Genomic DNA, 18,197 nt, shown 5'->3' on the forward strand with positions numbered 1-18,197 from the left:
TCAGTTCCTAAGAATCAACTTAGAATCATACAGCTATGGAATGATTGGAACTGAGAACTGGGAATTTTCAGTCTGGAAAAGTAAAGTCTCAATAAATGGCATCTGCTGGAGGATGAGAATCACCTGTGCAGTGGTCCAGACAGAGTGAGCGTTGGCTTTGGTGAGACTTCTGGCTTATGGATGTTAAAATATAAACAATTTTGAGAGATATTTAGGGAATAAAGTTGGAAAAAATTGGTGAAACATTGGGTGTGAGGGTAAGGGAGAAGGTAGTGTGATGATTTTAAGAAAAACAGAGTGGAGGGAGGTATTAATTCCAGAGTTATAGAACCATGGAAAAATAGTAAGTTAAATGTGGGGTGATGATATCAAAAGTTGATTTGGGGGAATGTTGAATTTGAAGAGTCTTTGAGACCAAATCCAGGTGAAGTTCAGAATACGAGACTGCAGCTCAGAGGAGAGGTCTGGGCTGAGGTGGAGGTGGGGTGATTGTCTGCAAGAGAAGGCTGAGTGAGAAGAGCAAAAGGTTGAGCCTTGAGAAATCCCATCATTTAAAAATCAAGAAAGAGACAGAAGATCATGGAAAGAAAACTGATAAAGTGTTGCCAGAGAGGTAGGAAGGAAGCTGGGAGAGTGAGAAACAAAGGAAGCCAATGGAAGAGAGGAAGTTTCACCAATAAAATGACAGCCTTTGCAAATACGTATGAGATGCCATGTAAGAAGAGCAAGCATCTGTTGGATTTGGTGACAGAGAAGTCACTCATGATCTTAGCAAGGGATGTTTGGGTAGAGCAGTTGGTATGGAGGCCAGGTGAAAGTGGTTTAAAGAGCAAACGAGAGGAAGAGAAGGTTGTGTCACTTAGGAAAAGTCTTTCATATATAAAGCATTAGGTAGCACCTGTAGGGATATGGTAAAGTATTAGATTTGCTCATTGCTTCTCAAACTTTAATGCATGTGGCAGAACACAGCCTAGAATGACTCTCATGTTCACACCTGTATAATCTTCTCCTCTGGAGTGTGGACAAGACCTGTGAGTTGCTTCTAACCAAGGCAAAGTTGATGGACTATCACTCCCATGATTATCATATATGTATGTATGTATGTGTCTACCTATCTATCTGGCTTCTTCTTACTAGCATGCATGAGAGAGTGAGAGATTCTTTTTGCTGATTTGATGAAGCAAGGAGCCATGTTGAGGAGGTCCACATGACAAGGAACTGCAGGTGACCTCTAGGACTCAAGGGTGGCCTCCAGCTGACAGCATACAGATAAGAAATGAATTCAGCCAATAATCTGAAAGAGCTTGGAAGCTGATTCTTTTTCTGTTGAGCCTTCAGAAGAATACACAGCCCAGCCAACACCTTTGCAGCCTTGTGAGATCCTGAGCAAAGGACCCAGTTAAGATGTGCCCAAACTTTTGATTCACAGAAACTGTGAGCTAATAAATGTGTTTTAAGCCACAAAGCTTTTGCTAATTTGTTCCACAATGATGAAAAACTAATACACTGCGCACACAAATCACTTGGCGATCTTATTAAAATCCAGACTGTGATTCAGCAGGTCTGGTGCAGGGCCTGAGATTTTTCATTTCTAACTAATTCCATGATGATGCTGATATTGCTAATCTAAAACTGCATTTTCAGTAGAAAGGGGACAGACTCTTTCCAAATCTAAGATTATATACCAGCTGAAGAAGAAAATAATGGGAATCAAAAAAAAAAAAAAAAGAAAAAGGGAATTTATCACCACTTGCAAATGTTCAAAACTAACTTTTACAATTTCACTAAAAATTGAAAAATTATGGTGGACAAGTTTATATGCATATGGAAGTATTTCAGGGGAGTCATTTTCAAGAGATATTTAATGTTGTGCAGGAGAAATGTAAATACTAATGATGAAATACATGTTGGAAAGAGAAATATAGCAAACTCTCAGCTTTAACTAACGATCACGTATGCAAATTGTGTGTGTGTGAGTCCGTGTCCATGTGTGGCAGTTATCCTATTTCATATACAAGCCAAGCATTATGGGGAACAGGAAGGCCTTCAGCAAATGAATGACTTCCTCCATATCAAAACACAAGCCTAAAGCATACATAGGAAAAATGATCAATTACCTTCCAGAAGAGTGGTCTCAGCATGGGGACCAAAACCAATGAGCTTCTCCTAAAATGGAGGACTGGGGACAAGAGGGCACAAACCACTGGGAAGTATGGGTTTTTAAGACAGGTTTGCTTTTGTTCAGCAATGTGTACCCACAACTCAGTCTCTGTGAACCATAATATGCTCATCTGTCAAAGTAATGTGTCACACTTGCCTCCACTGTACCCGCTAGGTCAGTGAAATGAGTCAATGGAAAGAATCATCTTTGGAGACAACAGGTTGATTCAAACCTTGAATCTATACATTTCTATCTTTTGACCATATGCACGTTAACTCTCTGAGGCTTAGTTTCCTGATCAGGCACAAAATAATATCAACTTCTAGCATTTTTAGTACTATAATTTTTAGGATTAGAAAATGCTAAGCACAATGGCTTCTCATGTTATGTTGTAAGCAATATGCTCCTTTTTTGGGTGAACCATCATAAAAAACCAAACCTGTTGCCATCAAGTTAATTCCGACTCACAGTGACCCTATAGGAAAGAGCAGAACTGCCCCATAGGGTTTCCAAGGAGCAGCTGGTGGATTCCAACTGCCAACCTTTTGGTTAGCAGCCAAACTCTTAACCAATGTGCCACTGGGGCTCCAAAGTATCATAGGAAAAAAAAAAAAAAGATTGATTATCAATATCATCATTTTATTTGTTTTCCTTGCCCAAGATAATCAAGAACTTTGTTTAGCTTGTTTCAGCAATAAGGTGAGGTGATGCCAAGGTAAGATCACCTATTTTCTTAGCGCTAGCTTGAACAATCACTTGCTACTCCCTCTCTAAAGTCTAGCTGCTGTAGCAGTGGGAAATTTTTTGCAGCAACTGTGGTATTTTTTATTAAGCAGTAAAAGCAGGATTAAGGGAGAGGAGAATATTTGTGAGGACTGAGCACATTCAGGTGAGCATGTCCTTGGGTCTTCCCTAAAACTCCACATTTTAACAATTCTCTTACAGGTAAACACTTAGCCCAGAAGATCTTACACTGAAAGTAGCCAGACAGGTACAGCTAACACAGGACTTCTCCTGGCAGCCTTTAATCCTGGGAAAAAACTGCCATAACACATCCCAGAAATCCAAATGTCCACTGTCACTGTGGCATCTCTGGAAAGCAGGTCCCATTCAGGAGTCGTTTGACCAAACTACTCAGCCAACAAAAGAACAAATCCCTTCAGCTTAATCTTCACTCATCTTACAGATTAGCTACTTTCTATCTCCACCTTCACAGTCTGGGTATAGACTCCCATTCTTCTTACTGACACTATTTCAATGCCTAGCTAACTCATTTCCAGGTCGTCTTTCTTTTCCCCTCCAAGTTCCCCCATCTGAAGCTATCATGGTCTATACAAAGCTCCCATCTTATCATGCCTCCACCAACCTTACGCTCAAATCTTCCAGCCTGGTTTAAGCCTGGTTGTCCTCTTCCATCTCTTACCGTTTCTCACCTTCACCCCCTAAACTAAGCTCTGCTCTTCAGGTAAGCCAAGCTCTCACAGTGCTTCTGTGGTTTTCCCCACATGGATTTGTCCATCAAAATATTCCCCTCCGTGTCTGTGCTGAGAACTCCTGCTCTCTCTACCACACACACACACACACACACACACACACACACACACACAAACCTACTGCCACAGAGTCAATTCTGACTCATAGCGACCCTACAAGGTTTCCAAGGCTGTAAATCTTTAAGGAAGCAGACTACCACATTTTTCTCCCGAGGAGCAACTGGTGGGTTCGAACCGCTGATATTATGGTTGGCAGCCGAGCACTTTTAACCACCGTGCCACCAGTGTTCCTTTCTCTCCACCACACTCCATGCAAATTCTTTCTCCTCTGGGAGGTTTGCTGATTTTCCTAACAGAGGTTGCTGTTCCTTCTCTGTGCTCCTCATGTGCTTCCAGGGAGTGTTTTTGTCCACATGTCTATCTCCCCGACTGGAGTATGCTGTCTTTGAGGGTTGACACTCGATTCATTTGCATTGATCTGCATAGTGCAGTCATCTTAGTCCTAGCTCTGCTGAAAACTAGCTGTGGACTGTGGGTAAGGCATTCCGTCTCTCCGAACGTCAGTCTCCTCAATTATAAGATGTGAGAGTTGGACTAAATTGTCTTTAAGGGTTCCTTCCAGTACTGTGATTCCAGTAATTCCTCGCTTGGTAACTTCCTTACAAATCAATGTTCATCTGAAATGTTGATACACAATGTGGTAAGACTTCCCTCAGAAAAGTTCAACTGGAGAACCAAGAATCTGCTTAATCTTTAAGGGAAAGTTCTTCTGCAGTATTCCCTTGGAGATATGCCAGAGAATTCATGCTATGGGTATATTTTAATACTTTAGGATTTATAAACGCATTAATAAAGAGTCTTGTGAGGTTCAAAATTTAATTTTTGATAAATTAAATATACAAAAAATAAAAAGAAATATATAATAAACACCCATGCTCCTTTCAACCCAAACAAAAACAATAATGACTTAATCGTTTATAAACCAAAACCAAGCTTGTTGCTATGGAGTCAATTCAAACTCATAGCGATCCTATAGGACAGAGTAGAACTGCCCCATAGGCTTTCCAAGGAGCAGCTAGTGAATTCGAACTGTTGACCTTTTGGCTAGCAGCTGAGCTCTTAACCGCTGTACCACTTAGCTCAGGATTTATTCTCGGTGTATGAAATAAAACATTACAACTAGAGTTGAGACGTCTCCTATAGGTCATTTCCCAATACCAGTCTGACTCTTCTTTCCCTCACCCTCTCTCTTTTCTAGAAGTAACTATCATCAGGAATTTGTTGTATGTCCAATCCATGTTTGTAACACGTTTACCAAATATTTTACAATAAGCCATGCAGAATACTTTTTATTTACATAAATTGTATTTTGCTGTGCATATCATTCTGTGCCTTGGTTTTTCACTCAATAATATGTCTTTCAAAGCCAATCGCATTTAGTAAATACAGATCTAGTTCATTCTTCTTAACTGTTGCCTTGTATTCCATCATAAGACTCCCACAGGCTGTTTATCCATTCTCATAATGGTCACGTAGGTGGTTTCCCTATCTTTATCCCAAACAACATTGAAATTGTATCTGTGTAAATATGTCCTGGTTCACATATTTACGCAAACTTGTTTAGTCCAAATATACACACACATACCCATATGCACACATGCACGCAAACACACAGTCTCATTCCAGAGAGAGTTCTCAGCTGCAGGAGAGTTGGAAAAAGATCCTGGGACACATGTGACTAGGTAACAGTCATCCTTCTTCCCAGAATTTTTGCTTAGAAACAGTAATCATATCCTCAAGGTTTTTTTTTTTTTTTTTTTTTCCCTGCCCCAACTGGAATTTAGCTTGAAAACAGAGCATAAAGTACACTACTGGGGCCTTGTCTCAGGGCAAGTTACCACAGTTATTCATTCGTTCATTCATTCAAATTACAATTGGCATACCATTGCATCAAAGGTACTCTGTAGCTTCAAAGTAAAAGCGACACTTCTTCTCAGGAGCCTGGCACCCAGAGGAGGAGACAAAACACAAAAACAAAAAGAAGAAAAAAGGGTCAAATGAGAGGTACCAACAGGGTCTTATTGGAGCACAAAAGAGAAAGCCATTGGTCCCAACTGGAAGTCTCAGGGAGGGCTTTGTAGATGGCATGACTGAGCTTGGGCCTTGCAGGATTGGAAGTTGGATTTCTAAGATGGAAAAGAGGAAGAGAAGAATTATTTATTTGTCAAATATTAGAAACAATAGCAAAAAAGCATGAAAGCATAAGCAGGGAGTTTCTGAGATGCCCGCATTTGCTTTCTCTGTCTACATTTGATCCTTAGCCCATCCAGGGGAAGATATGGCCACATCCTGTACCATGGCACCCCACTGCAGCAACGGGTCCTTCATCTAGAGGGGCCCAAGTCACTCCTGCCAGGGAAAGGTGAGTTGTTATATGTGCTTCATTGGAGTAGGGGTGGCGTAGGGGAAAATTCTAGAAAAGTAGATGAAGTTAAATGATGAAGGATCTTATAGGCCAAGGTGAAGAATTTGATTCATCACATAGGTAATGGGTTGGGGGGGGGCTCAATATTTTTTAACAGAAGCCTGATAAGATGGAAGAAAATAAAATTCTAGCAACAGTATGGTAGAAGTGGAGGAGAATAGAAAGAAGAAGGAAAAGCCAGGCGGCCCCATGAGAGTCCATGAGATGAAGAGGACCCAGACTAAGGCCTTGGGTATGAAGCAGATGGACAGAGAACCAGGGTGTGACTCACTGGTGAATTCACATCCCCAAGAGAAGATAAAGTATCCTTAGTTCAAGTACCGTCTAGCTTCTAGAGGGCAACCAAATAGAGGCAGCAAGAGTAAATGCATTTTCAAGTGGGAAAGCAGGATGATTGTGCTTTTCCCCATCATGATTTTCCATCACACACTCCCCATTCCTGGCATTTCCAGCATCCATTTGCATAGGAACTGCTTTCCCTTCAAGGACGAAGTCAGCTATGCCTTCTGGGTTTCCCCCACAGTGCATTTTTTTGCAGGTGCATTTGCTTGTATTTTGCAAAGCAGAAGCTTGCTTTGTTGTAACTTTCCCTCCTTTTTGTCCTTCTTCATTGTCTGCTTCTCCTAATTGGTGTTTGTAAAAACTCCCAGTTTGGTATCATCTGCAAGTTTCATTAACATACTGATTGCTCCTTTGTCATTAATAAGAACATTAAATTATTATTTAACATTCATTGTGCACCAACAATGTTTTAGGAGTTGTTCAGAATATAGAAATAGATTCAGCTCTAACTACAATTGTCTTTTCACTGAAAACTTCTCCTCAAGTAGCTGAGTGCAGTTGAGTGTTTGTCCTTTAAACCCTTGTGGATCACGAGGAAGTCATTTTTTCAGGGTCTTGTGTGCCCGTAGGAATCAGCAGACAAAAGCTCCAGAGGTTCTCTCTCCTGAGAGTGAAGTTCTGTTATTTAATCTGTCATTTCTCACTAATATTCTTGTCACTGATCAAGGATTTATATCCTGCTAATTTCCCCTCCTCCTCTGTACTTCAACCATATGAACAATTCATTGTCTTGTTCAAGCAAAACATATTGAGCATCAGTTATGTTCAGATACTACATACATTTTGCCTGAAAACACTACACCGTCACACCTCTGTTTCTTATCTCTTTATCACCATCTGCCTAGAATGTCAGTCCCTTACCCTCTCAGACCACCAGGGTACCATTCATCCTTCAACACTCAAATGGTGTAACCTTGCAGGTGAAGCCTCCTTCCCAGACCCCACCTAGCCACTGAGTCCATTTAGTCATTCCTCCTTTGTGATCTCATAGGGCCTTACCCATTCCTCTCATATAGGACTATGCTTTGTGTACACCTGTAACTCCCCTTGAGCCCCATGAGGACAGAGACTAGGAAAGCTCTGTGTCTCTCAGTTTCTTTGCTTGCCATAGGTCTTCTCTGCATAGCAGGTATGCAATGAAGAGTCAGTCGCATCCAAGAGAGCTGTGTTTTAGCTATCGTCCCTGTATTCATACTTGACCTTAGGATAAAGTGAATCTCTTTTCCAGAATGGGGTGAGAGCACTTGCCCACATTCACTTCTGTGGCTTTCAATTCATCCTAGCTCTTCAAGTTTATTGTGTGATAATTTGGGGGTGAGGGTGTTTCATCTACAGTATATGAAAGCATCTCTTTTATTATATTTCTGACTGTGGGGAACAGCAATTTCCAAGGTGATCTTGTCCTATGAAATACTTTGCTGTCATGGAAACACAGTTTTGAGAAGTCCTCATGCAGTTGCTAATCCTCAAATTCCAAGCAAGGCTGCCCTTATTCCATCCTCTCTAAAAGGCTTTTCGAAGGAATGCTCCTATGGACACCATTAGCCAGTCCTTACCTTTGATGTGGCTGTTGGGCATTTTGCTTAAGTCCTGTGTTTTGTTTCTGCAAAATGTGGGTTTGGGCCTTGGTTCCATAGCCTCTACTAGTTATTTGTTACTGAGCAAATAACAAATTTGATTCTGAACCTTAGTTTTCCTCACCTATAAGCTGAAGAATTGTAACAATAATAACACTTTCCTTCACAGGTTGTTGAGAGAAGCAAGGTTTCTTCTCTGAACAGAATGTTGTTGTAGAAAATACAGTGTTTTTCCTGCAATGGGCACCATCTTAAGCCTGATGGTGGTCCACACACACCTAAAAGTTCACTGTGTGATTCTTTGGGGGTGTGGTGATTAGTCTTTTGTATATGAAAACATCCCAGATGGTAAGTGTGCCTTGAAGTAGCTATTTCCTCCTCCATATTTCCTGGGGCCATTTTTCACCTTCATTCATTGGGCTTCAAATGGGTAGGACAAGGGTCTTTTGTCTTCACATGTGGTATTATAGGCAAAGAGTTTAAACTTTCCCCAAGAACAGGGTGCAGGCTGAGAACACACTGTTGGGGGATGTCCCCTTCTGTGTCAATAGGGTGAAACAGGAGAGGAAGGACAAGAATAAGATGGAAAAAAACAAAAAACAGCACCAAGTCACTGGTTCAGCAGGGTAGACCAGCCGTTCCTGACTCAGCCACTCAGTTTGTCACTTTTGGTAAATTAGCCTCTCTGAGCCTCAGTTTCCTCCCTGTGGCATGGAGATAATAAGAAATGGTTTGTGAGCCTTAACAATAAGCCATGTTAAGCGTAAACAAAGTGCCTGTCTCATAGTAAGTTCTGCATTCATGGTAGTGATTTTTTTATAACCTAAGGTGAGACTTTCTAGACTGTACACTTCCAGCTAAAATTTAAAGGCTATGTTTGAACCAAAATACCCCAAGCAACTGACGCTCCCACCTCTCCTCCCACAAACATAAACTCTCACACACAAACACTGGTGGCAGGAGTTAATCCCTTTGTTTAACAACATCCAATCGACTCAACTGCAATGGGTGGATCTGTCTGACAGGACACCTGGGGGTGCAGTGGTTAAGAGCTCGGCTGCTAACCAAAAGGTCAGCAGTTCAAATCCACCAGCCGCTCTTTGGAAACCCCATGGGGTAGTTCCAGGGTGGCTGTGAGTCAGAATCGACTCGACAGCAACTGGTTTGGGTTTTTGTTTTGGTTTATGTGTCTGACAATGGTTAGGAGTTGATGCCAATACGGAAGTTGATGATGCAAATACTAGAAAATCTCATATTTATAATGTTGATTTCCTACATCTAGGCCATCTGTCAGCTGCTTTGGAAATGCATTCCCTTTTAATTTTTTTGGCCTTTCAGAAAAGTTGCCATAAACTGAGATTCTGAGAAGTGAGAAAAGTCTACTCCCTGCTGGATCTTTCTGTAGCAGTACAAACTGCTCTGTGTTATGTGCACTCTGAATGGATTTTCTAAATCAAGCACTTTGGTCCTAGGGCAAAGCATGGCCTCTTACACTGAAAGAAAACTAATAATTAAATAAATGACATTACACAGAACCCAGATGATTACTCAGGGGAACAAGTAAAGGACTCAAACCAAGACTTTTCCTTTATGGATAATTTTACATCATTCTTTGCATTAACAGCAGGGGCCTACAGGATCAATCACCAGCATCTGTGGAAAGCATGCATTGTGCTGTCAGAGGGAAAATTAGACCCTCTCAGGGTCTTGGGTGTCCGGGAATGAGAGCGATAGGGAGAAGAGTTCGTTGGTGTTTTGGAGTTGGAGGGAGTGTGTCTTCTTGATGGAACTGTCATACACATTCATAGCTGAAATTCATTCATGGCATTGTATAGCATATTATCTCACACTATACTATGTTTTACCTGCTTTTCCTCATTCATCGTCCGAATGATCCTGTGAGGTAGGTGCTATTTTTATCCTCATATTCAAATGAAGAAATTGATACTCCCAGGTGAAGCAATACACACAAAAAATCACCCAGTTGGGACTTGAATCCAGACTGCCTTGACTTTGGAGGCTATATTCTATCATGCTATTCCCATTCCATGCCGGCTGTATTCCTAAAATGCATACTCTGAGTGATCTTAGAAAAGGAAGAACAAGTTGTAAAAAAACAAGTAATGAGTAGTGATTGCTATTTTTAAATGGCTGAATCATTCACTGGTTTAGACAGAGCCGAGTTAAAATGAGTGCTTGACACTGTCTCCTGGTCTGGCCCCATCACCAGTTATAGTCTCCCCCGAGTAACGCCTGCCAGCAGTGAGGTCAGCTTTCAGAATAACCCTCCACACATTCACATTCTATCAAGTGAAGACTCATCCCACCCTTCAGTGCCCTGTACTTTGGAGTCCTCTGGGAGCCTTTAATGTTGGTTAAGTGTCAACACAGAGAAAATTTATTTTTAGAAACAAATACATATGCCTATATATGCACACAGAAGAGCCCTGGTGGCACAGTGGTTAAGCACTCAGCTGTTGACCGAAAGGTCAAAGGTTCGAACCCACCAGCTGCTCCACAGGAGAAAGATGTGGCAGTCTGCTTCTGTAAAGATTACAGCCTTGGAGACTCTATAGGGGCAGTTCTACCCTGTCCTATAGGGTCACTATGAGTCTGAATCGACTCGACGGCAAGGTTTACACACACACACACACACACACACACACATATATGTAGATTTACTTTGCTTAAGAGTCATTGTTTCTCTGCAGAGTGTCCTCTGGGTCTATTCTTGATTCCAGGTTAGATCAAAGAATTGAGACACAAGCCAGTCTGGGGAAGAATGATTCCCAGGGTATACGGGGTTCAGAAGCAGCAGCCCCAAGACTTCCACCATAGGCAACATCATTAGACAACTGAACTGTGGCCAGTGTTTTTTTCTGCCTTCTCTGTTTGGCTTCACTTTGACATGATGGTCCACCCATGGACTATGCTCCCCATCACCTTTAGAATGAAGTTCAACTTCCTTAGCTTCACATAATGTGACCCCCTAGATCAGACATGTGAGTAACTCACCATCCACAACATGCCAGTCAGACCAAACTACTTGCATTTCTTGGATTGGGCCATTTCCTTGAACACTCTTTCCTGCTTTTATTGCTTGTCAGTAAGACCCAGCTCACCTAGTGCATTCTCTGGACAGGCTTCTTTGACCTCCTAGCCCGGCTGATGTCAGCCTGTACCCTTTCTATGTCATGCATCCATTCAAGCACTTATCATACTTTATTGACTATGGACTGACTTCTCTGCCTCCCCATTTAGACTAAGAGTTCTTTGAGAGCAAACCAAAACCCCAAAACCCACTGCAGTCCAGTCAATTGACTCATAGTGACCCACAGGACAGGGTACAATTTCCTCAAACGGTGTCATGGATTGAATTGTGTCCCCTAAAAATATCTGTCAACTTGGCTGGGCCAAGTTTCCCAGTATTGTGTAGGTGTCTGCCATTTTGTCACCTGAAGTGATCTTCCTACGTGTTGTAAATCCTACCTCTATGGTGTTAATGAGGTGGGATTAGCGGCAGTTATGTTAATGAGGTAGGATTCAATCTACAAGATTAGATTGTGTTTTAAGTCGATGTCTTTTGAGATATAAAAGACAGAAGTGAGCAGAGAGACATGGGGACCTCACACCAGTAAGAAACATGAGCCAGGAGAATAGTGCGTCCTTTGGACTTGGGGTCCCTGTGCTGAGAAGCTCCTCGACCAGGGAAGATTGATGACAGGGACCTTCTCCCAGAGCTGACAGAGAGAGAAAGCCTCCCCTGGAGCTGGCGCCCTGAATTTAGACTTCTAGCCTCCTAGACTGTGAGAGACTAAATCTCTGTGAAAGCCATCCACTTGTGGTATTTGTTATAGCAGCACTAGATAACTAAGACGCAAGGATATTAAATCCTCAGTGCTGCCAACCTGCAAATAACTGAGCAATAAATAACCAGTCAACAAAACACACTTCCTTCAATCTGTAGTGGAAGACACTAAGGACTTTTTTTTTTTTTTTTTAATTTAAACACAGGACAAGTAACTAGCAGCTGTTCCTAGTCTTTAGTTCCATGTTAATTAATTCGGTAAACTTTTTTTATAAAATTTAGATGCAATGAATGAAAATTGAAGTAAAATATTCTAAAATTAGGGTGACTACTATTTCTTCTGCCAATGATTGTAAGGATAGTTTAGGACTGGGCAACATTTTGTTCTGTTATACATAAGGTCGCTATGAGAAGGAATTGACTCTATGACAGCTATCTATCTACTATTTTTCGTATTAAACAAGCAGCATCCATATTTATCCTACTTTTCTCCCAGCAGAAAAAAGAATGAACACTCATTTTTTACGATACTCCCTAGGAAAGCATTTCATAAAATTTGAAAAGTTTGTAAGGAAACTTGTCTTTGTGGATGGAGGCAAAGTACCCAATGTGAAGATGCTCATGGATGCAGCTTTCCTGGTTTGGCACCATCAGGAGCACGCAGGGAATGGATGAGTGGGTTGATGTACCCAGTGATCCAGATCATTTTGGCATCCTGGACTTGAGAACACTCCTAAGAGAGAAAATCTCAGAACGCAAAGGTTGTTTTCCCAGTGGTATACGATCGCTCTCTTTCCCCACCCTTTCTACTCTCCACCTCCAACCTCATCTTATCTTCACTCTTCAGGCCAGCGGTCAACTAAGTATCTACAAAAGACGGAGCCAAGAGGATTTACAAAAGTAACTGTATTGCAGCCAAAATATCTTTAAAAAGAAATCCCTCTAAAGGGGCGACAAACTACATAAGAGACAATACATTTAAAATATGTATTGGGATTACAAATCAGACGTTTCCATATGGTTCCAAAGTACAAAACACAACATGAAAAGGCATTCAAACAGCTCCTTTATACATCACAGTGTTAGTGGCACAAAACGTACTGACATTTCAAAAACACACACCAAATTGTTTTGTTGTTTCATTTTTTTTACCACCACTTGTCAAATACATAATGTATACGTGTGCATGACTCACTCATGCATATTTTTATACAAGATTAAAATACACCCATGGTAAAGTGAGCAAAATACAAAGGAAAGCTTCCGCGTGTCGCACGTACCTACCCCTAACTAAAGGCTCCTGGAATCACGGCAGAAAGGATGACAGAAACGAAAAAGAGAAGGAGACCATGGGGTGTTCAGGACCAAAACAGCATGCACTTCCAGTCGTGGTGCATTTGCAGTTAGGTTTTAACGCAGGCCTCTTTGTTCCATTTGGCGTTTTTGGCGACACGCATCATACTCTCTTCACTGTGTTTATTTTCATAAGGGCTTGGGTTAATGATAAGAAATAAACAAGCTTTGGTATTTTTTCAGAGACCTTCATGAAGCTTTATGCATGCAAAATGTTTTCCCTTGATGATTTCACTGTGATTTATATATATGTATATACAAGGCGCCCTGGTGGTGCAGTGGGAACCCACCGGCCGCTCCTCGGGAGAAAGATGTCGCAGTCTGCTTCTGTAAAGATTACAGCCTTGGAAACCCTATGGGGCAGTCCTATTATGTCTTATAGGGTTACTATGAGTTGGAATTGACTCAACGGCAATGGGTGTGTATGTATGTGTGTGTATATACATATACACACACAAATAAGAATCTGGGAAATATACAAAGAGCCCATCCTGGTTCTTTCTAATCTCTTAATTTTTAAAGATTACCAAGGGAAAATTTTCTCTTCTAATTTGTTAAATAACATTTAATTTTTTGTAATATAAATGAAAAAGATCAATTCCTCTTTAAGTAATTTTCATCTATCTAGTAATCTCTTTCCCCAGGAGCCCTGTGCTCTAATCAGGGATTCGCCTGGGTCATAAATCAGTTTTATGGAATAGCAGGCTGTAAAGAGAATTGGTTTCACTTTTAAAAGACGCCAGAAGTGGCAGATGTTGGTTCCTCAGTCTGCAGTTACCCCTGGGAGTCGAGGAAGAAGGACTGGTTTGGACGACAATTCACGCAATCAAAAGTTTTCTTTATGCTCAGTCTTAACTCAGTCTCTGGCATGTGAATTTCTACATCAACTCCTTCTCTGAAGGCTGTGGCCTTGTGTGAGGATTGCAAAGCTTGGCTGGCTGGGCTACACGGAGGGCATGACAGAGCCAAATGGAGAGACCCATCAAGCCCAGTAAAACCTCATGATATGGCCTGTTGCCAAAGGGACTGGAATAACTTACAGGTCAACCGTGCCCCCCGTGGCCCACCCCTACAGTATAGTAAGCCATGGCCAATGGCTAAGGGTCTTCTCCCTCTACTGTCCAGGATAAAGACCTTCATAAACATACTTGTGCTTCCAGAGTATCAACATGAAAACCATCTGTGAAAGTGAAAGTAATTTTTCAATTAAGACAAACTATTTTGAATAGCAGGAACAGGTTCATCTACTTAATGTAGAACTCTCCATGTTTTACTTGGGAGTGACAGCAAGGTCAGGATCCAAATCTAGGACCATCTTCCCATGTTCCTTTTACATCAAGCATGGTTAATATTACATTACCATGAAAAATGGGTGTGGCATTCCATTCTAAAAGAAAAGGAGTCTGATAAAGGAAAATGCAAGTTTATGTAAGTGTATCAATGTGATCTTGCTGGTAACCCTCTAGGGAATGAACAATTATAGTTTTATTATTACTGAGCAAACTGAGGCAGGCTCAATGCAAAAATTTGGAGCACGTAGGTGCTATTTTGCTATTTTGGTTGCCAAGAAGGACTCCTTGCACTTGGCTTTGTAATCTCTGTGGTCCCTACCCAGGTCAAACCAAATGCTTGCAAAACACACTGGCAGTGAAGGCACAATGATGGTTGGTGCTCTAAGGATGTACATGATCGAGCCAAAGACTCATCTAATCTAGAAAGCCCACCCATCCCTCTAGGAATAAAGGAATTTAAGCTCTAGCCCAGGGAATGCAACCTTTCCAAGGGCTCTGATTCCCACCCCAAAGGAGAGACATTCTACGGATTGTGCAATGGGCGGAAGTTATTATAGGCAGTATGGACTAGGAAGGGGTGACAGCCTGCCCTGTGCACCACTGAACACAGGGCCACAGGCTGCCATGTTTTACAGGCATTTTAAAGACTGCTGGCTAGACAGCAGGATTCAGAAGTCACAGGCTGAGGTCTCTAGCCCAGGTTTCACCAGGTCACTTACTTCATCTTCAGGCATCCACTCCAGAAAAACCATTAGACCCTATCACAACACCTCTATCTACAGAGACTCATTGCCCAGCCTTCATCCAGAAAGATAGTCTCAGGCATGTTCTTTTAGTGAATTTTAAAAATGCAACTATAAGGAGAATCTTTTGAAAGGAACATCGATTTGACACACACTAGTTTTCTAAATGCCTTCAGTTTCATACAAGGAAATACATACTATAGGTGTAGCGTGAGGTGATTCTGTTTCTTCTGATCTATTACATTTTTAAGAAAAAAAGAAGACATTTCTATGGGGGTGGGAGATAATCAGGACCTCAAAAAGCTACACAAGTGAAGGACTCAAACAAAAACAACCCATTTTTTTGAAACACGTGTTTGCAATGAGCAAATAATTATGATAAACGTCAGGTTTCTCTTTTGTTTTACTCATCTGTGGAACTCTTAATAAGTTAAAAAAAAAAATCCCACTATAATGAATTTAAAACGTTTGTCTTTGTTATTTTTAGGAGTCCTAGCCTTAACTCTTTAAAAGCACATATGTCTTCAAAAGCTGTTCTGAAGTCAGCTCTCTTGTTTCAATCAATGGAGTAATCCGTGTTTCCTTACTGATTAGTGTATTTTCATGTCATAGTCACAGCCACACACAGGCTTGCAAAAAACCAAGTGGAAAATCTCCCCATGAAAATAATTAAATGAAACGGAAGGCTTTTTCAGCAAGGGGGATGTTGGTAGCAACAGGACTTGGAACTATGTAACACATGATTTCTGCAAAGTAATTAAACAATTTAAAGAAAAGAAAGTGGAAATCTCGAAGGCTCCCCCCCAGCCACCACGAATCCTCCAGTCCTCGTCCTTTAAGGATCAGTAATACTATCCTCTTCTCACTGCCTGCTGGAAAAGACCAAGGCAAGCGGCCAAACCATAACCACTGTGATAGAACTGTTTCAAGGTAAAATACCTGATTTTAAGACATAAAAAAAAAAAAAAAAAAAAAAAAGTTGCTGGTACCTGGGTGAGAAGTTATGAGCTTGATAAGCTTAGTCGAATCCTCAAGGAGAGAAAAAACAAAAGGCAAATCCAGACTAATGACGGAGATGTTCCTTTAAACACAACAGCATTTTCAAAGATATGCAACTACATAGGAATCATGTTTATAACAATACACAAATTACAGCTTTCAAAAAGTCATTACAACGAGTTTCAAGAAAAAAAAAAAAAAAAGCACCTAAGGCTTTCTAAATCTCTTGAAGTGTCCAAGCCAGAAAAGTCATTTAGCTCTAACTTTTTAAAATGCAAATTTCAAGAAAGGCATAGGATGGTTTATATGCACCTTGTTGGTTTTCACTACTCAGTTGGAAAGGAAAAAAAACAGCCTTCTAGAAAGATTTTACTAAATGCCATTAGTAATAAAAACAGTTGTCATAAACAGAGGGCTTTTCTCAAGTCGGAATAATCGCATTCTGTCTGAAGGAAGTTGCAATCCTTAAAAGACTTCTCTCAACAACATGACACCATCTTGAAGCTAATAAGGAGATGGGGCAATGCTTTGTACGAGAAGGTCTCTAAGGCTACTACGAGATATTTCTAGTCTATCACCAGAGGGAGAAAACTGCCTAGCGTTTTTCTTACAGCACCTCCCTTGTCAGGTCAGCAGGGACTGGTTTTGTGGGGATGTGCCCTACCCACGCCTGCCTTGCCCTCCACATGCCCAGTGGACTGCAACTGGCGCCTTGGCAAACGTTCTGATGTCTGTCCCTGAAATCACGGCATCCAGCGTGACACTATGAAGCTCAATGGGGCACATAAGGCAAGAAAGATGTTTAGTGAGAGGGGAACGGCGGGGTGGGCTGGGGGAGAGCCGCGTTTCCCGGAGGCGGCAGGGATCTTGGTCCAGCATCTTGCCTTCCTCTAGGTGGGGAGCGGGTCGTCATCCCCTTTACTGCACTTACACTTGCAGCAAAGTACAAACGGAGTGGCCAGGAGCAGGAAAGGCGAGGCCACCAAGAGCAGGAGCCCAAATCCAGCAAAAATGCCCACGACCTGGAACAAGGAAACAAAGCAGCAGAAGGTAAGGTGTGCTGGTCTGTAGGTTCTGCAGCTGAAATGCAAACCACACAACCAACCATCCATTCATCCATCCATTCAACATCCATCCATCCACCTATCAATCTGCCCATATTGCTTTCCCTTCCCTGAATTTGCTAGGAGGAAGGAGAGTTTACAGTGGAAGATGGCTGAGACTATAAAGATGGGTAGGTGGTTGTTATACCAGCAAGACTGGCAAAAGGCACTCCTGACAGGGTGTCTTAGTTATCAAGTGCTGCTATAACAGAAATACCACAAGTGGATGGCTTCGACAGAAATGTATTCTCTCACAGTCTAGCAGGCTAGAAGTCCGAATTCAGGGTGCCAGCTCCAAGGGAAGGCTTACTCTCTCTGTCGGCTCTGGGAGAAGGTCCTTGTCATCAATCTTCCCCCAGTCTAAGGGCTTCTCAGAGCAGGGACCCCAAGTCCAAAGGACGTGCACCGCTCTGGCACTTCGTTCTTGGTGGCATGAGGTCCCTCTCCTCTCTGCTCACTTTTCTCTTTTAAATCTCAAAAGAGATTGACTCAAGATACAACTTAATCCAGGAGATTGTTTCTTGCCTCATTAACATCATAGAGGTTAGGATTTACAACACACAGGATAATCGCATCCGATGACAAAATGATGGACAACCACACAGTACTGGGAATCATGACCTAGCCAAGTAGATACACATTTTTTGGGGGACATAATTCAGTCACAGGGGGAACGGGAAAAGACACACAGCACAATGCATTAGGGAATGACTGAATCCACACCATTCCTGGAACTTAAAACACAACGCAAAACTGTTAGGTATTTTGCTTTCTGTTTTAAAACAAAATTTTACCGATAGGTATGAGTTAATATTGAAAGAAATAAGCCTCAACTGTATCG

General features: G+C 41.6%; 1 protein-coding gene across 1 annotated transcript in view; it reads right to left on the reverse strand.

Annotated features, from left to right (window-relative positions):
- Positions 1–15,503: 15,503 nt before the first annotated feature.
- Positions 15,504–18,197, reverse strand: part of RNF144A (ring finger protein 144A) — a 171,860-nt gene continuing 169,166 nt past the window's right edge. Inside the window, exon 8 of the mRNA XM_023728229.1 lies at positions 15,504–17,275. Coding sequence (XP_023583997.1) covers positions 17,144–17,275 — 132 coding nt within the window. The 3' untranslated portion in view covers positions 15,504–17,143. The remainder of the gene's footprint in view (positions 17,276–18,197) is intronic.

Source organism: Trichechus manatus, unplaced genomic scaffold (genome assembly GCF_000243295.1).
Source record: "Trichechus manatus latirostris isolate Lorelei unplaced genomic scaffold, TriManLat1.0 scaffold00023, whole genome shotgun sequence".
In the NCBI taxonomy this organism is placed as follows: domain Eukaryota; kingdom Metazoa; phylum Chordata; class Mammalia; order Sirenia; family Trichechidae; genus Trichechus; species Trichechus manatus.